This window comes from Gnatocerus cornutus, chromosome 5, assembly GCF_029298725.1.
Source record: "Gnatocerus cornutus isolate USDA-ARS CGAHR chromosome 5, icGnaCorn1.1, whole genome shotgun sequence".
Taxonomy (NCBI): domain Eukaryota; kingdom Metazoa; phylum Arthropoda; class Insecta; order Coleoptera; family Tenebrionidae; genus Gnatocerus; species Gnatocerus cornutus.
Window position 1 is genome coordinate 18,727,390 of NC_142237.1, and position 26,675 is coordinate 18,754,064.

Genomic DNA, 26,675 nt, shown 5'->3' on the forward strand with positions numbered 1-26,675 from the left:
TTTTTGAACTGAAACCTTAAAATTTCCGGAGTTTCTAACCTTCTTTATTAAACTTACTAAATGGCAACATAATTCCTCAAACAAAGCAATTTTTAGAATTTTTTAATTTAAAGGCAATAGAATAAGTTGAAAGTTGCTATGGTCTTGGTCTCAGTTTTGTAACATTGCAATTTTTAGAACAATAATTTTCAAATTTGCGTAGGTTCAGGTCACCTTCTTAAGTTTACCAAACGGCAAACTCATATTTTGAACGAAATAATTTTTGGAAATTTTTAATTAAAAAGGCGACAGAATAATTTGAAATTTACGATCATCTTGGTCTCAGTTTTGTAACATTGTAACTTTTGGAACTGTAACCTTGAAATTTCTGTAGGTTGTATTTTCAGGTCTCTTTCTAAAATTTACCAAACGGCAAACACATATCATAAAGGAAACAATTTTTAGAAATTTTGAACTAAAAAGCAATAGAATAATTTGAAATTTGCGATCATTTCGGTTTCAGTTTGTAAAATTGTAATTTTTGGCACCGTAATCTTGAAATTTCCGAAGGTTGCCCAATTTCAGGGACCTTTTTAAGTTTACCAAACGCCAAACTCATATCTTGAACATGACAACTTTTAGAAACTTTTGTCGAAAGGGCAACAGAACATTTTGAAATTTCTGATCGTCTCGGTCTCAGTTTTATAACACTGCAATTTTTGGAACTGTAATCTTGAAATTTCCGGAGATTATAACTTCAGGCATCCTTCTTAAGTTTACCAAGCGACAAATTCATATTTTGAACAAGACCATTTTTAGAAATTTTTAATTGAAAAAATAATATATTTATTTAGAATTTTTTTTGGTCTCTATTTAAGGAAAAAAAAAGAAATTCTGATTTATCTCGATAAACCTTTTAGCGGTTGTTATTAACGTGATTTGAACGAGCGCATCCACCATTTTTTTCAAGAATTTTCAAAATTTGCAATTATCTTCATTCTGTAAATAAATTGAAAAACCTCTCGTTTTTCTTTTCAAACAGATGAAATCTACAAAAAAATTACAAAGATTTCCTCAAATTTAAGTTTCAGCTAAAACAATTTTTAAGAAACTTTTTTAGAAGCCAATAATAGTCGCCACAATTCTGATAACTGAGATAAAACCGCTGACTCTTGAACTGTTTTCAAATAACCTGTGAATCATAGACCTTAAATAATCTCTTATCAGTACCAACAAAAATTGAAAAAAATGATTCGAGAAAATACACCTCATAAATCATCACAGAAAAATCTCGTTTTAAACAATTCCAGTTTATTTAAGTAACGCCTACGTGTGGAAACGTTATGTGTCACTTTTAGCACCTGCGTACCGGTAGATAAGAATGTATAGATAACGCAATTATAGATAATATTTAACGTAAAAGCGGCGCACCTAATGGATAGTAATAAAAAGTGTGTGGAAACAAGTCAGTGCTTTCAATATCTGTCGATATCTTACTCGTGTTTGTTAAGTAAGTTTTGATTTAATTTAGAGTAATTAGAATAAGAATCAGCTTCGATTAAAGATTAATAAACAAACTGAAAATTTTAATTTGAAGCGTATTTTCAAACAAAATTTTCTTTTCCATTGTTGCGGTGCAATTGCAAAAGAAAGTGTTTTTGCGCGAATTAAATAAATATTTATATTTCTTAAATAGCCAGTTACTGTTTTCGTTTGCGTCTTTATCGCCGATATTTTCTTATAAGCTTATAAACGATTAATAAAAGAGATTAGATGTACTTAATCTAGATTCGAGGAAAGTTACATAATAATCTGACTAAGCTTTATAAAAAATGAAAAACATTTATAAAAAAGATGATTAAATCTTTATTCAGTTGTGAATGAACGAGGCAGACAACAAATAATGAGTTTATCAAATGCGTCAACAGGAAGGTACAATTACTTATAATTACTTAACATTTGTACTAAGAATATGAGGAGAAATAGTAACAACTGTGTAGGTGGAAGTAATTTAAAATGATCAACAACTAAGTCTACTAATTATTACTCATAGCAGATGTAAATGAGGTACTTTGGAAGCAATAACTGCAAACTGACCTACATCAGAAACGCAGCAAGAAAAAAATAGAAATAAAGAGTGTCCCTAAAGTAAATTTCACGCTTGCAGTTCCATTCCAACACACTTTTTTAACCGCGTTAGCACTCAATCCTCTCCTGTTCAATAAATTGTGGACACTGTGTATATCAGTTTGAGCAAGTTTGTTCTCCCGACTCAAAAGAATGGTAAAGAGTTGCCTCTCCGGTAGACGATGGCAGAATGTTAGTACCAAGTGGTTCCCAACGGCTTTGATCACCTGCACGGTACCCGCAAAATCGCTGTATTGTGGTTCCAGTTCTGAACCTGTAAAACTCTAGTAGTTACGCGAACTAGAATAAAACCAACGGTACCATTCTGTGGTCCTGAACTTATCCAAAATCCAGGTCTACTCGTGTTATATTTGAGGTGGTACTCGGTTCCACTCCCGTTTTCGTCCCACCAGATCCTGACGCGTTTCATGCTGAAGGGAAATTCGCGCTCTCGGTTGTTGTTTTTGGTACCATAACGTCTATTGTTGTAATTTCTATTGTTGTACTGATTGTTGTAGTCTTGGCGTGGACGACCGTACTGGTCGTACTCGGGGGTTGTTGTCCTGTCGGTGGGATACGGGGGTCTCCTCTCCCCGTAGTTGTACCCATAATTGTAGTTTTTATACAAAGGGTTGTACGCAGGGAGCGGATAATTCTTGTCTTCTGATATGTGCAAGATTGGACAGGAAGTACCAATGTAGACGTAATGCTCCTCGGAGTTGTGGGTGAGGATCTCAATCCCGTACCACATCCCCATCAACTAATCACAATAAAAATACTACTAAAATTGAGAGAAAACTCACCTGTTCGATATTCACGTGCTGCTGGGGGTTCATATCGGCGCAATAAAAATACGAAGACGACGTGTCCCCCCAAGACAGTTTTATTAAGACACAGAGAACTGCAGCCAGCGACCACATTTTCACAGATTAACTTAGACAGTCGAGCACCCACAACAATTCTTCTTAGACTGATTTTAATGTAAAAATTGGACGTCGTTTGACCCATGTGCGGGGAAGTATTACGTGTCTTTTTAATCTAATTAAAAACAATAACAATCATTTGTATGGTAATGACGACTTGGCGAAGGAGGAGATAAGTAAAATTCCAATTGGTTGCTGTAGTAATTAATTAATGGGTTTGGTGGGTTAAAGTGTGCGCGTTTATTTAAAGGAAATAATTAAGAGAATTGGTAGTTAGAATTTTAATTTCTTCCGGGGGTTTTAGGTCCAATTGTTGGGTTTCCAAAATAAAATTCTCTTTTTTGACAGTCTAAAAATACAGTAGAAATTTGGAAGCTTTTCACTTATGGATTGATTGTGTCAAATTACCTAGAAAGCTATCGGCAACGAAATTTAGAAATTTATTTTTACCGAGTTTTATTAAAATCTGGAACTCTGATTTGAACAATCCTTAACTCTGCTAATGTTAGTATTACTCGACTAATTTTTAAGTGTTCAAAATATCAAAATAAATTTAAAAAAAACATTTATTAAAAATCTGAAACTCTGGTAATTTTGGCACCATATAACGAAATTTGCAGATTTATTACTTTTAGCTCGTTTAATAACTTTTCAAAATTTAAAAATTTTTGAGCGAGAAATTTTCATTTAGCGGACCCACCAAAAATTTTCTGCAATTTTTATTAAAAAGATCATTTTAGCACTATAACAACGACTTCTATGAAATCTACTAATTTAGACTCGTTTATTATTTGTTCAAATTTCCAAAATTTTAAGGCAAAAATAACAAATTTTAGACATTTTTATTTTAAGAACCAACTGAAAATTGCCTGTGAGTTTTATTAAATTCTGCCCTATAACAACCAAATTTGCAGAAACTACTAATTTTTTTTTGTTTATTAACTATAGAAAAATCCAAAATTCTATAGCAAAAAAGACGAATTTTAAAAATATTGATTTTGAAATCTAACAAAAAAATTCTGAAATTTTTTATTAAAAATTGGTAACTCTGGTAATATTAGCCCAATAACAACAAAATTTGCAGAATTTACAATTTTTGGTTTGTTTATTAACTATTCAAAATTCCAAAAATTTAGAGCAAGAAAGACAAATTGTATAAATTTTTGTTTTAAAAACCAACTTAAAAATTTCAATTTTTTTATAAAAAATCTGTAGCGGTGATAACTTTAGTTCAATAACAACGAAAATTGGCGAAACTACTACTTTTGACTCGTTTAATAACTTTTTAAAATTTCAACTTTGGGAAAGGAAGATACATATTTTTCAAAATTTTATTTTGAGAAAAAACAAAAAAATGTAAGAATTTTGATTAAACTTTGGTAATTTTGGCACTGTAACAACGAAATTTGCAGAATTTACTGTTTTTTGCTCGTTCATTATTTTTCAAAATTCCAAAATTTTCTAGCAAAAAAGACGAATTTTAGAAATTTTTGTTTAGTGAACCTACCAACAATTTTGTGCAATTTTATATTAAAATCTGTAGCGCTGGTAATTTTAGCATTATAACAATGAAATTTGCAGAAACTGCTACTTTTCTATCTTCTATCTTCTATCTTCTAGCAAATTAGACGAATTTTAGAAATTTTTGTTTAGTAAACCTACCAAACATTTTCTGCGATTTTAATTAAAAATCTGTAACAATGGTAATTTAAGCACTAGAGCAACAAAATTTGAGGGCTTTACTAATTTTAACTTGTTTATTAAGTGTAGAAAATTCCAGAATTCTAGAGCATGAAAGACAAATTTTAGGAATATTTATTTTAAGGACCAACCAACAATTTTGTGCAATTTTATATTAAAATCTGTAGCGCTGGTAATTTTAGCACTATAACAATGAAATTTACAGAAACTGCCACTTTTGGCTCATGTATCAACTGTTCAAAATTCCAAAATTCTAGAGCAAGAAAGACAAATTTTAGAATTTTTTTATTTTGAGATTCGTCAAAAATGTTCATAATTTGTATTAAATCTCTTATTTGTAATATAGGTAATTTTAGCACCGAAACAACTAAATTATTGGATACAATAACTTTTGATTCGTTTATTTACTGTACCAAATTACAAAATTCTAGAAAAGAAACTAATTTTATAAATTGAAAAAAGCAAAGTTTTCTCGAAACTATTGTTGTTTCTTCTTGTCTAAAACGCTAAAATCGATCGTTTCCATTACCCTCCAGAGCCAATATTGACTTTTTACTGTTATCCTTATCACCCAACAAAAATCCCAGATAACTTTTTCCATCATCCACCATCAGTTCTTTGCGTCTCAACTCATATTTTTACTGTGAATCACAATAGTGTTTGTTACATGTTGTATCGTCATATTACCTTTTTATAAATAATAGTAGCGGGGAAAAACCATTTAACTTTTATAAACAGAGATAATTTAATCACGACTCTTCATTCTTCATTGTGCTAGTTTTTAACTGTGACTTGCTGGCAGCAGCATCATGAAGGGTACGTAAAAAAATTGCATTTCCCATTTCTACGATAGTGAAAGTATTTTAGTCGCCGTTATATAAGTAAAAATTATCATTCGCATGCGTGCTTAGAATAGAACTAAGAAAAACAGATCAATAGTCTCCTAAAAATGAGGAACTATTAATTCCTAGATGTAGTCCAGTGGTGACTACGACCAACTCGCAGCTGCTGTAAGATTTTTCATCTTTTATTAACAAATTTTCATGTTTTTAAGCTAATTTTGATTTTACGATCAATTTTCCAAAGCTTCAGTACAATAATTAGTGTATTATTGGTTGCCTATCTAGGCACGCAGCAGGAAACATTCCTGCTGAACCGTTGACCTTGATGCCCCCAAATGCCGGCAGGATTAGCTGTCAGTTGCTCAAAACAAAACACGTCATGTAAATATCCCAATGTTGCACCACACCTAATTTTTGTATGCGCGATACTTCTGAAAACTCCCTTCAAAATAAGTTGATGCTTCATGTTAGAAGCTCTTACGGTGCGTACCGCTTAGTCAATCATTTTCACTTTCATTTCCCGTTTCAGTTCTCTTCGGGATAGTTCTCGCAGTCCTCCTCTCTCCACCCACCATGGCTGAAAACAAAGAAGAGCTCCAAGTGGTCCAAGGCAACAACCTCTTCACCACCCGCCTTTACAACCTCCTCGCAGCTGAACCAGGCAATGTCTTCTTCTCCCCCATCAGCGTCCACGCCGTCCTCTCCATGGCGTTCCAAGGCGCGCAGGGGACCACTGCGGAGAAGATGGCCGCAGCTCTTCAACTCCCAGACGCGGCTGTCGCAGCGCGAGGGTATAATTCCGTGATGACCCGCTTGAACTCCGTGGAAAACGTCAGTCTTTTGATGGCCAACAAAGTCTACCTCATGGATGGTTTTGAGCTTCTCTCTGATTTTGGGTCGGCGGTCACTAAACACTTCTTGTCTGAAGTCCAATTGCTGAACTTCGGGAAGAATGAAGAAGCGGCTACTACGATCAATAGCTGGGTTGAAGACAAAACTAACAAGAAGATCAAAGATTTGATCCAACCGAGCGATTTGGATGAGTTGACGCGGTTGGTTCTTGTCAATGCGATTTACTTCAAAGGCAACTGGAAGCACAAGTTTGACCCGGAAGCTACAAAAACTGAACCGTTCTTCTTGAATGATAACGACAAAGTTGATGTTCAAATGATGCACATCAAGAAGAAGTTTTACTACAAAGCTGATGAAGAGTTGGATGCGCAGATCTTAGAGTTGCCTTACACCAACGAGGATCTTAGCATGATCATCATCTTACCGAACAAGATCACGGGAATTGGGGATCTTGAAAAGAAGTTGGAGAATAAGAATCTCACTGAACTCACTGAGGGATTGTGGCAGACTGAAGTAAACGTCGCGCTGCCGAAATTCAAGATTGAACAGACCATCCAATTGAACGATGTCTTGAAGAAGCTTGGTCTGGAAGAGATCTTTTCCGAGGACAAAGCTAATTTCCGCGGAATGATCAAACTGACACCCGGTGAAAACTTGTATGTCAGTAAAGTCGTCCAGAAGGCCTTCATCGAAGTGAACGAGGAAGGAGCGGAAGCAGCTGCTGCCACTGGTAAGTTTTATCGCTTTGGGTACTTGAAACTTTCTGTTTATTAAATGAGCTTGCTTCTCTTGGTTCTAACACTGCATGTTTCGCCTCCTAACACTCTTTCTTTTGCGATGTCGAAATTAACGGTCGCTATTCCTCAGGTGCTGTTATTAGGATGACAAGATCTTTAGTGATAACTGAAGAATTCACCGCGGATCATCCGTTCGTTTTTTATCTCGTTCATAAGCACGCAGGGGTGCTGTTTTACGGAAAAATCGCGCGGTTGTCGGCGGTCCGGAAACGGACAATCGATGAACTTTAATCTGGGTTATGTTGTGCCGTTTGGGAAATTTTAACCCTTCAGATTGTAACAATTTTTATTTGTTTAGAGAGAACGGTGGGTTGCAGAATCGTGTTAATTCCAGACTTTAGAGCAAATCGTCCGTTTTTCCTTATGATTATTGACGAAGCTAAGTCGAATCCACTCATAGTTGCGAGATTTTCCGATCTGAGATTTGCAGGGGTTGGTAATAATACAGTTTTGTTAGCCTAGGTTCAGTTATTGTTATTGTGGGTCGGTCTTGGATGTGGAAATGCGACGAAAGAGTCGAATTCACGTGCCTAGAACGGCCACATTGGTGTATTTCATGTGTTACATACTAAGAATTCTTCAATAAATCGTAATAATCGCATTTCTCTCATTAAATTCCTTGAAAAATCGAAGCGAAACGTGCCATTATGGTAACCTTGAGTTACAGTTTGGGTTAATGGTATTACGTAATCTCGCATGTTTTGTTCATTCTAATAATTGCGACTGATAAAAAAACCTCCGCAATTTTTTATACTGACACTCGTCATTTTTATTAGCAGTAGCAATGGCAATGTGCAGGCGAAATTCATCCCTCAGAACTCGGGTATTTGTGGCGGATCACACCTTCATTAGTATTTTATGCGAAAAAAGATCTATCGCGCTCTTCAAAGGTCGCATTGCTAATCCTGCAGAACAAAATATTTTCTAAACACATGTAAGTAGATGCTCGCTTTACTCTCAGTTTACATACTGAGTGTTTTGTAAATAAAGAGCTGCTTTTAATGAACAGAATCTGGAAAGTACCTTCAGTGTTTCGTGTCGTATTATTCGGATATTATTGCATCATTGCACAGGAAAGGGTCTAAATGTTCCAGTTGATAGGTAAAATTGTATTTAAAAATTTTTTAGTCAACATTTTTCAAAATTCTTTCTTTTGCTCTATAATTTTGAAATTTTGACGAGTTGATAAGCTGATGATTTGACACACATAGCAAGCAGGTCAAAAATAGTAACATTGCTAAATTTTATTGCTCTCGTTATGATAATTACAGAATTACAGCCTCTAATATAAAAAGTTAAAATTCCTTGGTTCATAATAACAGTAAAAATGGAAAATTCTAAAATTTGTGTTTTTTGTTCTATAATTTTATAATTTGACACAGTCAGAAAGCGAGTAAAAATAAATAAATAAATAAAATAATAACTATACAGATATAAATCTTATAATTTTGAATTTTGGCACAATTAAAAATCAAATTAGACATAATAGCGTGCAAATTTGATTATTATAAATATGAAAATTTCTCAAATTCATTTCTGCCTCTCGATAATATTTGGAGTTGGCCTAATTAATTAGGTAACAAATCAATGATCGTAACTTACCAAAATTTCATTACGTTACCTCGAAAAATTTACGAATTACAATTTTTAGTTCGTTCTTTATCAAAATTAAGCAAATTTGGATAAATAATAACATGAAGATGAAAATAAACCTAATATAAATTGAGGTTAAGATTTTGAGAGATCTAAAAATCGTGGTTCCAGCGTTTAACACCTTTTAAATAAGCTTCAAAATAAAATTCATGGCTAAGAACCGAGACATAAAATTTTGCCATATTTCGCCAATCTCAACGTCGTTGAAAATATAAAATTAACTCTCAGTATACATAAGAAAGTAATGCAATAATTTTATTAATATTTTTTGTCCTTAATTGTATTTAAATACTATTTTTTCTTTTGATAGCTGTTATATTAAAAGGACGCAGAATTCTCTTGGCCAAAACATTTAGAGCTGACCACCCTTTCGTTTGCGTATTGTCCTCAAATCATACCAAACATCTCTTCATGGGAAGAATTACAAACTTGACAAGCAATTAAAATATCTCTTATTATGTTAAACGTGTAATTTTTATATGTATTTTATACAGGATGATTTAAAAAAATAATTTCGATAACCAAAACGAGTTTTTAATGAACAGAACAGTTTAAAAAGTGCCTCAGTGTTATGTGTCGTGGCGAAGTATTATTGCATCATTGTACCTAATTGTACCAGCAAATTGAAAAAAAAAAGATTAAATTCATACAATTAATCAATAAATGCACAATGATTTTCCAAGGATCCCAGCGAATTTGACTTGCAAAAATGATGCAATAATTTTATTACTAACCACCAGTTTTAGTGACATTTTTTTCTTTTGCTAGCCGTTCTAATGAAGCGAACCATGTGCCTCCGAATTCCAATGGTCAAAACATTTACAGCTGACCATCCGTTCATTTACGTATTGGCTTCCAATCGTACTAGTCAACTTTTCATGGGCAAAATTACAAACTTGGAGAAAAATTAAGCTAATTATCTGAATTTATAAATAAATAAAAAATTACAAGACCATTTTTAAGCTTTAATTTTAATTTGAATGATGCAATAATTTGATTTTTTGTTGCCAGTCATTTTAATTTACAATTTTTCTTTTAGTACGTTTTATAATGCGTAGAGGACGGCCCCCAATTCCATTTAAAGTCGACCATCCTTTTATTTGCGTGTTGGCTTCAAATCGTACCAATCATATCTACATGGGCAAAATAACAAATTTGGAAAGAAATTAATTAAAATAGTTTGGCTTTTATATTTTTGCATTTGATCGAACACCGACAACTACATTCTTTTTTTTTTTTGTTAGTTATAATTATAAAGAAGCGCATCGTGATGAAGCGTCCTCGAGTTCCAATAAGAATCATATCATTTGAAGCCGATCACCCTTTTATCTATATTTTGGCTATAAAACATATCAATTACCTTTTCATGGGCAGAATTGCGGAATTAAAACGAAGTTGATGACAGTGAGTTTTGGATTTTTTTAAATAATTGCCGCTGCAAGCTTCCGAGTCTATTTATTATGATTTTTTTATTTTGCCAAGGCTAACAATCGCTCTGAATAGATACAAATTAACGTTATCAGTTTCAGTTGACTAAAGTATTTTTTATCGTAGGTAAGATAATCAAACGGAAGAAATGTCAAATAATTCAACGTCCACCACTCTATTTCACAGCTGATCATCCTTTTGTTTATACTCTGGTTTATAAGAGAACCAACCAACTTTTTAATGGAAGAGTTGTCAAACTTCCTGAGGTTTAACTTTTTACTTTGTAATTTTGTGTATACTGTCTAAATAAACAGAAAGTTTTAACTGACGCCCAAATATTATTACCAAAAATTGAAACCATGACCTTAATTCCAATTTTTAACAGCAATGATAATGATGGCTACAAGTATGATGATGCCGCGGCCAATACCCCAATTTAGGGCGGACCATCCCTTTATTTATACCTTGGTCACGAAGCGTACTACCCCACTTTTCATGGGCAAAATGTCGAAATTTGATTGAATTTTGTAAACAATTAAAAAACAGTTATTTTAGCTTCCTTGTAATTTCAACCCTTTTTTCTACTGCATTTTTCTTTATCTTGCTCATTTTTTTAATTTCATTTTTTATACATAGGTGTGCTAATGATGATGGCATGTAGTTTACCTCTTCCTCCTCAACAATTCACAGCGGATCATCCATTTATTTACATACTCGCTGAGAAAAGAACAAACCAACTTTTTGCTGGTCGCTTTTCGAAACCATAATTATGATCGCACACTTTTGCTTACAACGAAATGGATATTAAAAGAAAAGATGTACAATTAAAGAAAATAAATTGACATGAGGACACTTTTTTTGCCATTTTTTTTCTTCGGGAACTTTTCTTCTTATTACTGTGGAATTCTCTCTGCCACAACCTGCTAATCATTCTCTTATTATTTTATATACGCATCTTGCAAATAAATATGAGCATTTTGTTAGAAAAATAATTGCGCTACAGGGGCTTGAAATGTATAATACGGGCGGTTTTAAAAGGGGCTTCAGTAATTTATTAATGATCTAACGTAAGCATTTTGATTGTAGGCGTGGTCCTTCAGTTCAAAAGTGCAGTATAAATTAAAGTATCAATTAAAGGAAATAAGTTAACATATATGCAGGGTGTCCCAGAACTCGCGCCCCAGAGAAAAAGGGAGGCAACAATTCTGAACCAAAATTTCGAAACCATAATTTTTTAACTCAAAAAATAACCGAAATAAGACAAAAAAACTGTAGCCAATCTTGAAGCTGAACAGAATTTGAAAATTGGTAACTATGGACACATACTATCATCCATTGGTCAGATGAACATTAGACTCTCGTTGCCTAGGAAATTGGGTTGGCCTTTTTACTCCACTTCTCGAATAAGCTTTCGGGATTGGTTGTTAACTTTTTATCAGTTCTTGAATACTATTAAACTTAGTCAATTTTTGTTTTGAAATTTACCATCTGTATTGCTGTCGGCACCTTCCCTTGCTCTATGGGGCGCGAGTTCTGGGACACCCTGTATACTCGTTAGTTTCATCATTTTTTCCACTCCAAAGAAGAAGTTCTAAAGACTGGGTTTTGAACTCATTATTAATTCCAATCATTTTTTTATTGTTACAGCTATTATAAAATTATCATGTTGGGTGAATCTCTACGAAAACAATTCTTCTTCTCTGTTGAGCATCCATTTATTGTTGTTTTGTTAGATAAATCAAAAAGTCAGCGAAACGTGTTATTTTTTTTTTATTTTTTTTTGTTAGTTATAACAATAATATTTGAATACAACCGCCTTTTTATCAATATTTTGACCAGAAAACATACCAATTATCTTTTCATGGGCAGAACTGCGGAATTAAAAACAATTAAAAGTTATGCATTTTTCATGAATGGCGCTACAAGCTTCCGAGTCTTTTTATTACTCCTATATTTTCTTAATTTTGCCAATGCTAAGTTATTGCTCTGTATACATAAAAATTACCGTTATCATTATCAGTTTCAGTTGACTGAAGTATTTTTTATCGTAGGTATGATAATCAACCGGACGAGAAGTAAAAAAATTCAACGTAGTCTTTATTTCACAGCTGATCATCCTTTCGTTCTTGCTCTGGTTTATAAGAGAATCAACCAACTTTTTAATGGAAGAATTGTAAAACTTGCTGAGGTTTAACTTTTTACTTTGTAATTTTGTGTACATATACACACTGTCTAAATAAAAAGAAAGTTTTAACTAAAGCCTAAGTATTATTAAGAAAAATTTTAACCATGATTTGATTTAAATTCTTTATCAGCAGTAATAGTAATGGCGATGGCTACAAGTATTATGATGCCGCGGCCAATACCCCAATTCAGGGCGAACCATCCTTTTATCTATAGCTTGGTCACGAAACGTACTACCCCACTTTTCATAGGCAAAATGTCGAAATTTGATTGAATTTTGTAAACAGTAAAAAAAAACAGTTATTTTAGCTTGCTTGTGCTTTTAACCTTTTTCGTCGTCTGTGTCGTTCAATCTTTCTACTGCATTTTCTTTATCTTGCTCATTTTTTAATTTCATTTATTTCTATACATAGGTATGATAATGATGATGCGATGTAGTTTACCTCTTCCTCCTCAACAATTCACAGGGGATCATCCATTTATTTACATACTCGCTGAGAAAAGAACAAACCAACTATTTGCTGGTCGCTTTTCGAAACCATAATTGTAATTGCAAACTTTTGCTTACAACGAAATCGATATTAAAAGAAAGATGTAATTTTAAAGGAAATAAATTGACATGAGGACATGTTGCCATTTTTTTCTTTTTATAGATGTGGGTTTCTCTCTACAACTACCTGCTAATCATTCTCTTATTATTTTATATACTCATCTTGTAAATAAATAAGAGTACATATTTTGTTAAAAAAATAATTGCGCTAAAGGGGCTTGAAATGAATAATACGGGCTGTTTTAAACGGGGCTTTAATGCTTACACCAGTAATTATTATTATTAATGATCTAACGTAAGCATTTTGATTGTAGGCGTGATCCTTCAATTCAAAAGTGCATTTGTTGGTCCTCAACTCAGATTCAAAGCGGATCATCCTTTTATTTTTGCTCTTCTGGAGAAAAGAACAAACCAACTTTTTAAAGGAAGAATTGTTAATCCCAGTGCAGCATAAACCAAAGAATTTCAATTAAAGGAAATAAATTAGCATGTACTCGTTAGATTTATCATTTTTTCCACTCCAAAGGAGTTCTAAAGACTGGATTTTGGATTTATGATTATTTCCAAACATTTTTTTTATTGTTACAGCTATCATCATGGTGGGTTACTCTATGCGACAACAATTTTTCTTCACTGTTGACCATCCGTTTATTGTTTTTTTGGTGGATAAATCAAACAGTCAGCGAAACGTGTTATTTTTTGGAAGAGTTGCAAACCCATGAAGTTCTTGTAAATCCTTTTTGAATAAATCGGTATTTTAATCATTACCATAGATTTTATTTCTTTTATACTAATTTTTTGTAAAAAGGTAATATTTATTTAGCATCATTTCACAACCAGAAACTCTAGAAACTGAAAATTTTTTATAACAATAAAAGTGCTACTATGTATAATAATAATTCCTGCAATTTATTAGACTGCTCAGAGTATATTAGTAATTTGCTCAGTTCATATAATGCATGTGTCTTTTTCATGGTTCAATTTTCTCTGTTTTTAACTTCATGTATTCTTCCCACATAGCGATAGTGTTGGAGATGTTCTGCGGTTTACTTCCTTCTCCTGAAGAGTTGATAGCAGATCATCCATTCATTTATATACTCTCTAAGGAAACTGAGGAATCTACTTACATATTTTTTACTGGTCGTGTTTCCAATCCTAACTTGTAATGTCTGCCAGAATTATAGACGAATTCTGGATAAGAGAGAAAGTAGCAATTTCTATTTAGTCCTGCAAATTAGACAGTTTTTGGGTCGAAATTTACTAATTTCGATCTCTGTGTTGAACAAACCAAATTGTAAAATTGTAACAGCATGTAGAGGAAAATAAAAAAAAATGCTCCAGGATCAGGGGGAAAATGGCAATTTTTCATAAAACATTCTATTTGGACATTTGTTGCAATAAAGGGTTGAAAATTTTTAAGTTTACTATTTTTGATCTGTGCATTAAACATTCCAAATTACAAAATCGTAACTGCACGGGGAGAAAATTAAAAAAAATATATTCTGAGATCAGAGAAAATGTGGCAGTTTTTTCATAAGACATTCTATTTAATCCCGTCAATTGGACATTTTTTGCGTTAAAAAGTTAAATTGTTCAGGGTCTACTATTTTAAATTTGTATATTATGGGCATAAAATTACAAAATTGTAACTGCACAGGAAGAAAAATAGATTTTTTTTCCGGGATCAGAGAAAAAGTAGCAATTTTCTCAAAAGACGTTCTATTTAATACCGTAAATTGTACATTTTTTGGGTTGAAGGTTTGAAATTTTCAGGGTTTATTAATTTCGACCTGTGCATTAGACTCGCCAAATTACAAAATTGCAACTGCACGGGGAGAAAAATTTAAAATTTTTATTCCGGGATCAGAGAAAAAATTGATTGAGGATTGAAGCTTTCAAGATTTCCTAGTTTCGATCCACCCATTAGATACACTAAATTTGAAAATTGTAACTGCACGGGGAGAAAATTTGATTTTTTTTCGGGATCAAGAATAACTCATAAAACGTATCATTTAGTCTTGTAAATTATGTTAAAGGGTTGAAATTTTAAGAGTTTGCTAGTTTTAATCTCTGCATGAGACACACCAAATTACAAAACTATACTAAATACCCACAAAAATTACACAATTATTTTATTTTCTTTTCGTTCCGTTTTCTGCTTGCATGTACCTTTTAAATAATAATAACTCTTTCCCATTTTCTAACTCTATTCATTCTTCACATACAGCGAAATCAATGGAGAGGTTCATGACTTCTTCTCCTGATCCTGAAGAATTTAATGTCGATCATGCGTTCATTTATATTCTTTCTGAAAATACTACTAACCAACTTTTTACTGGTCGCCTTTCCAATCCAGAATTTTAATTTTATTGACGGGATTTTTACTAACATCCCTTTTTTGCACAGCTATTGTCACATTGGGGGCTACCTTTGCATCGATTCAGAATCCGGAAAGAAACTTCACTGTAGATCACTCTTTTAGTTTCATGTTAGTGGAAAAACGAAACAACAATATTCTATTTATTGGAAAAGTGATCAAACCTGAGATTTAGCTCAGTTTCTGTAGAATAAAAGTTCGAATTGTGTGATTATAATTTCGCTTTGTTATGGATAACTTAAAATAAAGGACAATAATGCATTCAACAGAGTTTCATTTTAGTTCAAACTAACAGGAAATCAACTCAATTTTGCATGTTTTTCACGTAACTGGGACTTTTTCTGACTCACATTTTTTTTTATTTAGACGTTGTTTTCCTCCCTGGATGCACCTCAGAGGAGCCCCATTTTACTGGCGACCATCCATTTATTTTCTGTGTATCATACAAATCAAATTTATTTTTCGGCAAGCTTGTAAACCCTCATAAATTGTAATTTTATTCTTAGGTTTGATCTTCGTTACAAAGATGTCATTCGCGACATTCCCAGAATTGTTCTTCACTGCTGACCATCCATTCATTTTCCTACTAACTCAACACTCAACTACCAAAACAGTTTTGTTCTTTGGAAAAATGACTGAAATTTAATGTAATTAGTAATTACCTCTTTGCCAATAAATAAATAAATAAATAAATAAATAAATAAATAAATAAATAAATAAATAAATAAATAAATAAATAAATAAATAAATAAATAAATAAATAAATAAATAAATAAATAAATAAATAAATAAAATTGTTGTTACAGTTGTTGTGATGGCTGTAGCTTACTCCTTACCACGACATTATTTCTTCACTGCTGATCATCCTTTTGTAATTTTCTTGGTGGAATCAAGGAGAGAATCAAACGTGCTGTTTACCGGAAAAATCGAAAATCCCTGTATTAATAATGTGAATAAATAGAAATGAAAAAAGCGTGTTATGATCTGTCATTCTAATCACAGTACCGAGCAATGAAACCAGGGCTAAAGTCTCTGTTTTTTAGGTGTGATCATGGCGGTGTTCCGCTGCGCCCTTGAACAAGTGGAAGAAGTTTTTTTTACTGCCGATCATCCGTTTATTTTCGTACTAAAAGAAAAGACAAATATTTTGTTTCATGGGAAAATAGCGAATTTGGTTCAGGCTGTTTGAAATAAAAAGTCTTCACTACTCCTCGCATGTGCTTATTAATTTGCTTAATAATACTGACGACTATTTTCGTTTTTTTTTTCTATTGGCAGCTCTGGAGTTCTACGTGACACAATGTATGGTCGTGGGTCCCCCAGAATTGTATTTCACTGTCGATAATCCATTTATTCTTCATCTAGTTAAGAGGACGTCCTCTGTAAAAACTAGTTTGTTTACTGGAGGGATAAGAGCACCCCGGCTATAAGTGAAAAATTTTGTTGGTCGTCTAATCATTCTTTAGTTGACAAATCGTCGTCCAAAAATGTTTTTTTTTATCGGAAAAGTAATAATTTTCTGACTTTTTAACGGCAGTTTTCTAAGTTCTGAGTTTGATTTTCCGCTGTCTTTACATTGACTATATTTTTTTTAAAGATATGGCTTGATCCGACTTGAATGCTATTTTGAAGAACCCGAAGAATTGTTCTTCACTGCTGATCATCCATTTATGATTTTGCTCCTGGAAAAATCGCTCGATCAGTTAAACAAAAATCTATTTTACGGCAAAATTGTAAATCCGCTTTAAGATTTTGTAGCTGTTTTCACGAAGCATAGTTATGACAAGAGTTTTATCATTCAATAATTTATAAGTTCCAAGTTTTTGCTTATTTTTCAGTTTAAATTCCACTCTTTTTGTTTTTGAAGAGGTGTAAGAATAAATAGAACTTTATTTCATTGTTGACCACCCATTTTTTTTCAACTACTCGAAAAAACGCCTAGAATGTTTTATTCTGCGGGAAAATAACAACGGAATTATAATCCTATAACCCAAGTTTTCCTAATACCTACCTCTGCCCCTCCAGATTAGTACGTGAAGAACAATTTTTTCTGTTTCTTTGTGTTGACTTTTTCTTTTTGTTAAAGGACTAATGATCGAAGTTGAACGCATGATGATAATATCCGAAGAATTGTTCTTCACTGGTGATCACCCATTTATGATTTTGGTGCTGGAAAGAGCACCCGATCAATTATGCAAAAATCTATTTTGTGGAAAAATTGTAAATCCGCTTTAATGTTTTGTCGCCATTGTCACGAAGCATAAATTGAAAGCTTTTCCTATTTTTTAGTTTAAATTCCTCTCCTTTTGTTAATAGAAATGGATTTCATTATTGGATGCTGCCTTGAAGAGGTAGAAGAAGAAAAAGAACTTCTTTTCACTGTTGACCACTCATTTATTTTTCAATTACGGGAAAAACCCGCCAGAAATGTTTTATTCTGCGGGAAAATAACGGAATTGTAATTTAAGTTTTTCTAGTACCTACCTCTACCCCTCCAGATTAGTACGTGAAGAACAAATTTTTCTGTTTCTTTTTGTTGACATTTTTTTTGTTAAAGGAGTTCTGATCGAAGTTGATCGCATCGCGATAAAATCCGAAGAATTGTTCTTCACTGCTGATCACCCATTTATGATTTTGCTGCTGGAGAAAGCGCCCAATCAATTAAGCAAAAATCTATTTTGTGGAAAAATTGTAAATTTGCCTTAATTTTTGTAACTAATTTCACGTAAATATAGTAATTGTTGGCATAATTTGTTGTTGTTTTTTCTTCCCGTTCTATTTAGTTTGCGCTTGTAATTTGTTTAGTTTGGAAGAATGTCCCAGAACTCAAGAAACAGAGAACAAGAGGTGCCGCTAGCAATACAGATGGTAAATTTTAAAACAAAAATTAGCAACCAACCCCGAAAGCTTATTCTAGAGGCTTCCTAGACAACGAGAGTTTAATATTCATCTGACCAATGAATGATAAGTTTGTGTCCATAGTTACCGATTTTCAAATTCGGTTCTGTTTCGGGATTGGCTACCGTTTTTTCGTCTTATCTCGATTATTTTTTCAGCTAAAAAATTTTTGTTTCGAAATTTTGGTTCAGAATTGTTGCCTTGATAAGCCTTTTTTCTCTGGATCACGAGTTCTGGGACACCTTTATAAGTTCTAGAATTTTCTTTGCGGCGACCCGTAGAATTACGAATCCATTTCACTTTTTGCTCTTGAGTAAAACCAATGTAATATTTTTATCATTTATTTATCACACTTTATTAAGTACACCATAAACATATTAGTTTATTGTTGTTTACTATTTCCAACTCTTGCAAAACTTTCATTTGCATGTAATCTCTTTTTAATAATGAACTATGTAGTAGTAAATAGAAATCGTTTTTGTAATTAGTTGTATGTTTTAAGCTTTATAATGACACAATTACTATACGCCTAATTTTTTGCTAATTACCTAATAATTGTATTATTTGCAGCAATAATGTTTGACTGTATCTCCTACTCTCTAGTGGAAGTTCAGGAAATCTTCGTCACTGCCGATCATCCGTTTATTTATATCCTTAAGAACAAAGCTAATGTTTTATTTATCGGGAAAATATCTACAATCTAAAATTATTGAAATTCAAAAAATTATAGCAGTATTATTTTACGCATTGTAGCCACTTCCTCACAACCCCTGGAAAAATTGAAGAAAAAATCCGAAAACCAAAAATATACATATCTACTTATATGAAACAAAAATAAATATGAAGTAATAACTGTGGCACTGTTTTTGTTGTACAACTCCTTATCGCTTCATAAAAAAATCCTAAAAATTCCACATTTTTCATTAATAACTGTGCTATTAGCCACATTAGCATAGTAATTATTACGAGGCACTAAAACAACAATAAATTCCCTAAAACTTTCCTTTCCCCGGCAATGGAACAATCCAGGTTATTCCAGCAGCCCGGAAACATGCGACGCGAACACTCTGGACACATTCTGGAACGTTCTAGAAATTCCTAACCTAATATAAAGAAGCGACGAGGCGCTGCGCAGTCAGTTATCAAACGAAACGCAAACAGTTGTGAGAAAAGTTTTTATTTGTACCCCAAAGTTGTCTCAGTTTTTGTGTTTGAATCAACAAGACTGTGAATTTCCGTGTTTTTCTAAGCATTACTTCCATTTACATCCATAATGGGTAAAGACTACTATAAAATCCTGGGAATTTCCAAGGGCGCCAGTGACGACGACATCAAAAAAGCCTACCGAAAACTCGCCCTCAAGTACCATCCAGACAAGAACAAAGCGAAAGAAGCTGAGGAACGCTTTAAAGAAGTCGCTGAAGCTTACGAGGTCCTGTCTGATAAGAAAAAGCGTGACATTTACGACGCATATGGCGAGGAAGGTCTCAAAGGAGGAACCCCAGGGGATACGGGAGCTGGAGGTCCTGGAGGCTTCACATACACTTACCACGGTGACCCCCGTGCTACTTTCGCGCAGTTCTTCGGCAATGCGAACCCCTTCGCTGCGTTTTTCGGGGGTAACCAGGCGATGTTCGGCTTCGACGACGAAATGGACGCTGATCCTTTCATCAACATGAATACAGCCAGGGGGCCTGGAGGCGCTTTCCGCAGCCAGTCCTTCAACTTCCAAGGAAACCACCCATCGCGTGGGAAAGAAAAACAAGACCCTGCGATCGAACACGATCTCTACGTCTCTTTGGAGGACATCGCCAAAGGGTGCACTAAGAAAATGAAAATCAGCAGGAAGGTGTTGCAACCGGACGGCTCCACCAGGAGCGAAGACAAAGTCCTGACTATCAACATCAAACCTGGGTGGAAAGCAGGAACAAAGATTACATTCCCAAGAGAAGGAGACCAAGGAATGAACAAAATTCCAGCAGACATCGTTTTCATCATCAGAGACAAACCACATTCCCTGTTCAAACGTGAAGGCAGCGATGTTAAGTACGCGGCGAAGATCACTTTGAAGCAAGCCCTGTGCGGGTGCTCCATCGAGGTCCCCACGCTCGCGGGACAGAAAATTCCCATTCACTTCACCAATGAAGTTGTCAAGCCCAACACCACAAGAAGGCTACAAGGGTACGGGCTGCCGCTACCAAAGGAGCCGTCACGGAAGGGCGACCTCATCGTCACATTCGACATCAAATTCCCGGAGCGCTTGTCCCAATCCGCCAGGGACATCTTATATGATACTTTGCCTAATTAAACAATTTTGTATATAAAAGTGTACGTTTTAGTACAAGTAATTTAGTTAGTCTCGATTGTGATGTTTATAGATGTATTTTTATTTATAATAAATCCGTTTCTTTATTTTTATAATTGTTCGTTCCTAGATTCCTGGGGCTGGGGGCCTCGTCTGACAGCTGTCACTTTGACACATAAAACGTCAAGTTGGGTTATGTTGAAGTCAAAAGATACAGAAGATTAGAGAAGTTTGCAGTTCAAAGTACCATCGTTAGCAAATCTCCATTTTATTCCAATTTCTAATATCCGTTTATTTATTACAACAAATTTTCGTGGTCTCATCTGACAAACGTCACTTTGACAACCGCAACGTCAAGTTAGGTTATAAATCCTCAAACGTCGAAATCGAAACATTCAAAAGCCCGTCAATGAATACATTCCTTTAAAATTTCCTCTACCTGCGTCTAGTCCGTTTTTCTCCGTTTTCTGCGATAGACACACAATGACTTGTTTGTTAATAAAAGTGATATCTCCGAGACAATAACAGACATTTGATCCCGAAACAATACAGAGCAAACACGGCCAACACAAATGAAGTGAGGTTAAAATGGGTGAAAATGTGTGCCCCTTACTTAAGAACCCCCACGGGTACAACCCGGACACCATAGACCTCGTGAACAACTTGAAAGAGCGCGAGTACTGGCTGCCCTGTCTGGAGAACATGGTGAAGAAATTCGTCGCAAAAGCCAGTTTTCTGAACCCGGAGACTCCAGGAGCCACAGAGAAGGCCGAGGAGTGCTTCCAGAAGTTCCACGAGTTGGTTGAAAAAGCGCGCCAGGACACCAGGTACTGACTTGTTGAGTTTTCCTTCATTGTTTGTTTAGCGTTTTAGCCCCCTTGAGCATCCGCACGTTGTTGGAGTTCAACGAGCGGACTCTGCGGCAGAACTTCAAAGACGCGTGGTACAGACAGAAGGAAACCGAGACCAAAGCGGCGCTGAAGGAACTTAAAGACAGGCTACACTATATTGATTCTATCCAAGATTTTGAGGCTAAGTGGCTTGAGATAGTCACCGGAGTTCTAGCGGGGAACGTGTTCGATTGGGGGTCCACCGTGGTGGCCGACATTTTGGAGACTTCTCACAATTTCGGGCTGTCTCAAGCGATGACGACGATCGAGAGACGGCCTTGGTTTAGAGACAATTTAGACAGTTGGATTAGCAGAATTAAGGTACTCATGTGACTGTTATCTCTTGTTGATTCAACTTAACTTTTCAGCGCGAAGCGTATAAAGAAGTCGTGATCTTTGTGGACAACGCGGGCGTGGATTTCGTCCTCGGGATTCTCCCCCTTGTCCGCGAGTTCTTGAAGCAAAACTCTAAAGTCATTGTCACGGCGAACTCGTCTCCAGCGTTAAACGATGTCACTTGCCATGAGCTAAAGTTGTATTCGCAACAAGCGGCCGACTGCTGCCCCGTCCTTGAAAAAGCCTTGACTACGGGGCAGCTCGTCATGGCAGAGAATGGACAAAAGGGGCCCTGTTTAGATCTGACGAATTTGTCTCCGGGTATTGACTACACGCGCGTTTTCATCTAATCAAAAAATGTTTCAGAGTTGTGTCACCTCATGTCTTCAGCCGATCTGATAGTGATAGAAGGGATGGGCCGAGCCGTGCATACGAATTTATACGCCAAATTCAAAGTGGACAGTGTCAAACTAGCAGTGTTAAAAAACGAATGGCTGGCCAACAGTTTAGGGGCCCGACAGTTCTCTGTCATTTTTAATTATGAAACAGCAACATAGTTGATTCAGTGCTGTGATAGCAAAGACTTTTTTTCAATATATTTCTAATTTTTTATTGCAAGAGTGATACAACGGGTTGTTATGTACGACGCAGATCAAACTGCCATTCAAATCTCAACTGGTCTTTACCGAATTTCTTAGAACAACACAGAACTGCAGAATTAGTTCAAATTATCTTTAGATGTTATGTTAATTAGTCCTAATTTGTGGCTGTCAACGTGACAGAAAGTGTCAGCTGCTGAACTGTCACCGTGACAGCCGGAACGTCAAAACTGTCACTGTGACAGCTGTCAGTGTCAACCTGTGTAAAACGAATAATGTAAATTCTAGTACAAATAAACCATGAAATTATCATTTATTTTGTTCAGCAATAGACAAGAAGGTTAGTTTCAGTTAACATGACAGCTGCCACCGAGCATACGTCAGTTCGTACATAAACACCAAAACAAATAATGATAAATCCGCTTTATTCCCTTTGCTGACACGAATAACCACTTTAACACTCATCGTAAGAGTCCTTTGGAGTTACCGCTCAAACCTAACCTCACTTTTTAGTTTGAATCAGAGATCCGGGGGGCGTATGACGAATAAATGGAGTTCGCAGAGCTCATAGCCACGCCGAAATTGGATGGGGTGATCCTCCACAGCCCCTTCCACGAGCCCGTCGATGGCACTCTGTGCGTGACCGGTCATCATTTGATCCTCTCTTCGCGAAAAGAAGACGTGCAGGAGCTCTGGGTAAGTTTCACCTTCTTACCATCATCGTACTACCAGGAACTTGTAGCTGCTCCACCAGTGCATTGACTCAGTTGAGAAGAAGCAGAGCGGTGGCAACAGCCAGAACGGGGGCTCAATCGTGCTGAAGTGCAAAGACTTCAGGGTGATCCAGTTGGATATTTCAAACACGGAGGAGTTGCTCAACGTGTACGCGTCCATAGAGAAGTTGTCGAATTTGGACCGAGCCGAGTCTCTTTATCCCTTTTTCTACCGCCCCATGTACAATATTCTAGAGGATGGATACACGCTGTTTAAGTTAGAAATAGAGTACGCAAAGTTGTTGGCTAGTGACGAATGGAGGATATCCCATATCAATAAAAACTATACTGTTTGCCCCAGTTATAGTTCTAGTATTATAGTTCCTAAGTCAATTGAGGACGATGTTATCGTAGCGTCTGCGAGTTTCCGGGACGGGGGGCGCTTCCCCGTCTTGAGTTACCGTCACGATAACGGCGCGATTTTGCTACGGAGTAGTCAGCCTTTACTGAATAACAACAACAGAAGGAGCAGGGCGGATGAGAAGATCCTGAATGTTATTCTAGGGAGTGGAAAAAAGGGCTACATTATTGATACCCGCAGTACGAACTATGTGAGCCACTGTAAAGGCAAAGGTGGAGGTACCGAGCCTGACGCCCACTACACCCAGTGGAAGAGAGTGCACAAGCCGTTGGACAAAATCGCGAAATGCGACGGCTCTCTTTTAGACAGTCTATCGAAGTTGATTGATGGTGCGTGTAACAACTTCTTTGGTACAGTTTCATTACGTTTTTCCAGCTTGTAACGACACGAACTGCTCGGCGGACAAGTGGATGTCGCGTCTGGAGAGCAGCAACTGGTTGTCGCACGTCCAGAACGCCCTCAATGCTTCTTGTCTCGTCGCGCAATGCGTGGACCAAGACGGAGCGTCGGTGTTGGTCCACGGGAGTAGTGGTCTTGATTCCACTCTCTTGGTTACGTCGGTGGCCCAAGTCATCCTCAACCCCGACTGTCGAACAGTCAGAGGTGCGTTCTTCTGGTTGTCAACACCAAAACTAACTTTTTTGTTCCAGGCCTTCAAGCTTTGATCGAGCGCGAGTGGCTCCAAGCCGGGCATCCCTTCCAACTCCGCCATTCCAAATCCTGCTACTCTAACAGCAGGTCCAAGGGCCAACAGCCGACATTCCTTCTTTTCATCGACTGCATTCAACAGCTCCACTACCAGTTTCCTTGTAGCTTCGAGTTCACCACCCAAATGCTAGTTCAGCTCTTCGAGCACTCGTATTTCAGCCAGTTCGGGACTTTCCTTGGTAATAATGAGGCCGAACGTGAGGCAATGAAGTTGTCCAAAAAGACAACAAGTCTGTGGTCGTACGTGAACAGACCTGATGTGTTAACGTCGCTGTTGAACCCGTTGTACGAACCTAATAAAACGGCGATTTGGCCCAGCGTCGCTCCTGTTAGCATCGTTCTGTGGTCAGGATTATACCTTAGATGGGTGATCAATCAAATCGACACAAAAAAGTGTTTGATGAAGATACAGAATATCATCGAATATGATAAAAATCTGAAGAGCAAAGCGCTAAAGTTAAGGAAGGAATTAATGGATCTCTATAAAGAATACGAGAAGTTAGAAGCTCAAGCCGAGAATGCCGATTCTGATAGTAGTTAGTATAAAGACAAGACTTCTAGTCAGTTGAATTAGACGCTGAAGCCTTTTAAGGTGTTCCATGACAAGACTACTTATTTTGTTACATTATTCTTAGTTACAGTAGGATTTTATTTTTTTACTATGACGCTGTTGGAGTCTTTAACATATCATTTTCATTTAGTACAATTCCAAGACGCCTGAATGCACCAGTTGAAAATATCCCGCATTTTTTTAGTTCTATTCAATATGTACTTTTCAGTATTTCAATTCAATTACGTTACACTTAAGTTAATGCATATTACACTGTTACTGCCCGAAAAAGAATGTTTTGTTTGAGATGTTTCTTAAGTGATGCACCATATTTTGTACTTTATACAACGCTTTGAATATAGCAATGGATATTAAATATTAATTGTGTTTTATGTAATGGTCCTTCCAGGCTTAAGGGGGTTGACTCCCCGTAGATTGTTGAGTTTGAGGATTTCGCTTCAAATCTGCAAGGTTTACTTGTATTGGACGTTTCATTAAATTATAAAATATTAGTAAGTGGACGTGAATTTGCAACAAAGTAATTGCCAGTTCTTCTCAATATCAACGTTTCATAATCACATTTTTTAATACCGTAAGCTAAAACTGAATCATTTATTTATTTTTCTTGCTAATTTGCGCAACTGTAAATATTGAGACAGTTTGTGAATCATTATTAATAATTTCATTTCTTTGCACTTTTTTCAATGAAGTGGATGACACCAGGGGTGTGTTCATAAAGTGAGACGTCTGTTGAAGTGTGTGACGTCAGAGTGATGTGATTAACAAATAGGTACATCACCTACATACACAACGCAATTTTCGCGAAAATTCATGACAAAAACTATACCAAACTTCTGATATCGACATCTCGCTTATTTTTTGAGTAAACTTAAGTTATTATACATCAGTGGACGCAGAATTTTCTGCAGATTCCAAATCTGAGATTTAAATTCAGATCCGACAACAAATAACTGAGTTATGGTCGATCAAAGTTTCGGAAAGTTGATTTTCATTTTTCCTCATTTTTCGTAATTTTTAAAGTTAAATATCTCGGAAACTATTAGAGATATTGAGATGCGGTTTGCGCCATCGTTTTTCTCGGCTCATTTTACGTTAGAAAAATTGCTTAAAAGCCCAAATTTCGATAGTCGATTTTTCGCGAAAAAAAATTGCGACTCAAACGATGAAAATTTTTCATTTTTTTTTATTTTTGGCATAACTCGCAAACTATTTGTCCTATAGATCTCAAATTTGGCCAATAGATAGATTTTGAGCTCCTCTTTCGACTGATATATAATACAAAGGTATTAAACGTCGTTTTTACATTAAAAATAGTGATTGAAAATCACCCTAAAATGACCACTTCCAAACAGTTTTTTTTCAATGCTTTCTTTATTCCGTAGGTAAACTCAATAAATTTCGACTCATTTTACGCAGAATCTCACGCTGAATCCAAATCTGGAATTTAAATTCAGATCCGACAACAAATAACTGAGTTATGGCCGTTTGAATTTTTGGGTTGTCACCAGAAGGCCAAATTTTTGAAGGTTCCAAACAATTCATGCTCGATATCTCGAAAACTATTTTAGATATTGGAATCCGGTTTGCGGCATCGTTTTTCTCGCGATTTTTTACATAAGAAATAGTTTTTAGAATTTCCAATAGTCGAAAGTTGCAAATTTTCGCAAAAATTCATGACTAAAACTATGGCCAAACTTCTCATATCGATATCTCGCTTATTCTTTAGAGGAAACTTGAGTTATTATACATCAGTCAACGCAGAATTTTACGCAGATTCCAAATCTGTGATTTAAATTCAGATACGACTGCACATAACTGAGT

General features: G+C 35.5%; 5 protein-coding genes across 31 annotated transcripts; 4 read left to right on the forward strand and 1 right to left on the reverse strand.

The window, feature by feature from the left end:
- The first annotated feature begins 1,383 nt into the window (after positions 1 to 1,383).
- Positions 1,384 to 19,168, forward strand: LOC148175411 (leukocyte elastase inhibitor-like). 26 transcript variants are annotated; one of them, XM_088036423.1, is made up of 3 exons: positions 1,384 to 1,489; positions 6,102 to 7,154; positions 18,882 to 19,168. In XM_088036423.1, the coding sequence occupies exons 1-3, from the start codon at positions 1,414 to 1,416 to the stop codon at positions 19,013 to 19,015; spliced, it is 1,263 nt and encodes a 420-aa protein (XP_087892549.1). In that variant the 5' UTR covers positions 1,384 to 1,413; the 3' UTR covers positions 19,016 to 19,168. The 26 variants fall into 26 exon arrangements, with proteins under 26 accessions (XP_087892549.1, XP_087892537.1, XP_087892541.1 ...); XM_088036411.1 differs by lacking the exon at positions 18,882 to 19,168 and adding an exon at positions 17,971 to 18,163; XM_088036415.1 differs by lacking the exon at positions 18,882 to 19,168 and adding an exon at positions 17,730 to 17,964.
- Positions 1,822 to 3,108, reverse strand: LOC148175412 (uncharacterized). Its single transcript, XM_088036476.1, has 3 exons — positions 2,910 to 3,108; positions 2,428 to 2,866; positions 1,822 to 2,380 (listed from the first exon to the last, which is right to left on the reverse strand). Exons 1-3 carry the CDS (start codon positions 3,024 to 3,026, stop codon positions 2,082 to 2,084), a joined length of 855 nt encoding a protein of 284 aa, XP_087892602.1. The 5' UTR covers positions 3,027 to 3,108; the 3' UTR covers positions 1,822 to 2,081.
- A 98-nt stretch (positions 19,169 to 19,266) lies between the features above and the next one.
- LOC148175413 (dnaJ protein homolog 1-like) lies at positions 19,267 to 20,732 on the forward strand. The gene has a single exon (XM_088036460.1). The coding sequence runs from the start codon at positions 19,585 to 19,587 to the stop codon at positions 20,617 to 20,619; it is 1,035 nt and encodes a 344-aa protein (XP_087892586.1). The 5' UTR covers positions 19,267 to 19,584; the 3' UTR covers positions 20,620 to 20,732.
- Positions 20,733 to 20,783: 51 nt separating this feature from the next.
- LOC148175414 (4'-phosphopantetheine phosphatase) lies at positions 20,784 to 22,753 on the forward strand. The gene is made up of 4 exons (XM_088036457.1): positions 20,784 to 21,443; positions 21,482 to 21,827; positions 21,875 to 22,163; positions 22,209 to 22,753. Exons 1-4 carry the CDS (start codon positions 21,205 to 21,207, stop codon positions 22,397 to 22,399), a joined length of 1,065 nt encoding a protein of 354 aa, XP_087892583.1. The 5' UTR covers positions 20,784 to 21,204; the 3' UTR covers positions 22,400 to 22,753.
- On the forward strand, positions 22,691 to 25,215 carry LOC148175415 (myotubularin-related protein 9). 2 transcript variants are annotated; one of them, XM_088036381.1, is made up of 5 exons: positions 22,691 to 22,781; positions 22,955 to 23,137; positions 23,184 to 23,904; positions 23,951 to 24,178; positions 24,226 to 25,215. In XM_088036381.1, the coding sequence occupies exons 2-5, from the start codon at positions 22,991 to 22,993 to the stop codon at positions 24,822 to 24,824; spliced, it is 1,695 nt and encodes a 564-aa protein (XP_087892507.1). In that variant the 5' UTR covers positions 22,691 to 22,781; positions 22,955 to 22,990; the 3' UTR covers positions 24,825 to 25,215. The 2 variants fall into 2 exon arrangements, with proteins under 2 accessions (XP_087892507.1, XP_087892506.1); XM_088036380.1 differs by lacking the exon at positions 22,691 to 22,781 and adding an exon at positions 22,816 to 22,907.
- Positions 25,216 to 26,675: the final 1,460 nt, after the last annotated feature.

Coding starts and splice junctions, on each gene's coding strand:
- LOC148175414 (XM_088036457.1), top strand. CDS start 21,205: ATGGGTGAAAATGTGTGCCCCTTACTTAAGAACCCCCACGGGTACAAC. Junction 21,828..21,874: donor GTTGGATTAGCAGAATTAAG/GTACTCATGTGA, acceptor TTAACTTTTCAG/CGCGAAGCGTATAAAGAAGT. Junction 22,164..22,208: donor TCTGACGAATTTGTCTCCGG/GTATTGACTACA, acceptor AAAATGTTTCAG/AGTTGTGTCACCTCATGTCT.
- LOC148175411 (XM_088036403.1), top strand. CDS start 1,414: ATGGATAGTAATAAAAAGTGTGTGGAAACAAGTCAGTGCTTTCAATAT. Junction 1,490..6,101: donor ATCTTACTCGTGTTTGTTAA/GTAAGTTTTGAT, acceptor TTCCCGTTTCAG/TTCTCTTCGGGATAGTTCTC. Junction 7,155..7,291: donor GGAAGCAGCTGCTGCCACTG/GTAAGTTTTATC, acceptor GCTATTCCTCAG/GTGCTGTTATTAGGATGACA.
- LOC148175415 (XM_088036381.1), top strand. CDS start 22,991: ATGGAGTTCGCAGAGCTCATAGCCACGCCGAAATTGGATGGGGTGATC. Junction 23,905..23,950: donor TCTATCGAAGTTGATTGATG/GTGCGTGTAACA, acceptor ACGTTTTTCCAG/CTTGTAACGACACGAACTGC. Junction 24,179..24,225: donor CGACTGTCGAACAGTCAGAG/GTGCGTTCTTCT, acceptor TTTTTGTTCCAG/GCCTTCAAGCTTTGATCGAG.
- LOC148175412 (XM_088036476.1), bottom strand. CDS start 3,026: ATGTGGTCGCTGGCTGCAGTTCTCTGTGTCTTAATAAAACTGTCTTGG. Junction 2,867..2,909: donor AGCACGTGAATATCGAACAG/GTGAGTTTTCTC, acceptor TATTGTGATTAG/TTGATGGGGATGTGGTACGG. Junction 2,381..2,427: donor AAGTTCAGGACCACAGAATG/GTACCGTTGGTT, acceptor AGAGTTTTACAG/GTTCAGAACTGGAACCACAA.
- LOC148175413 (XM_088036460.1), top strand. CDS start 19,585: ATGGGTAAAGACTACTATAAAATCCTGGGAATTTCCAAGGGCGCCAGT.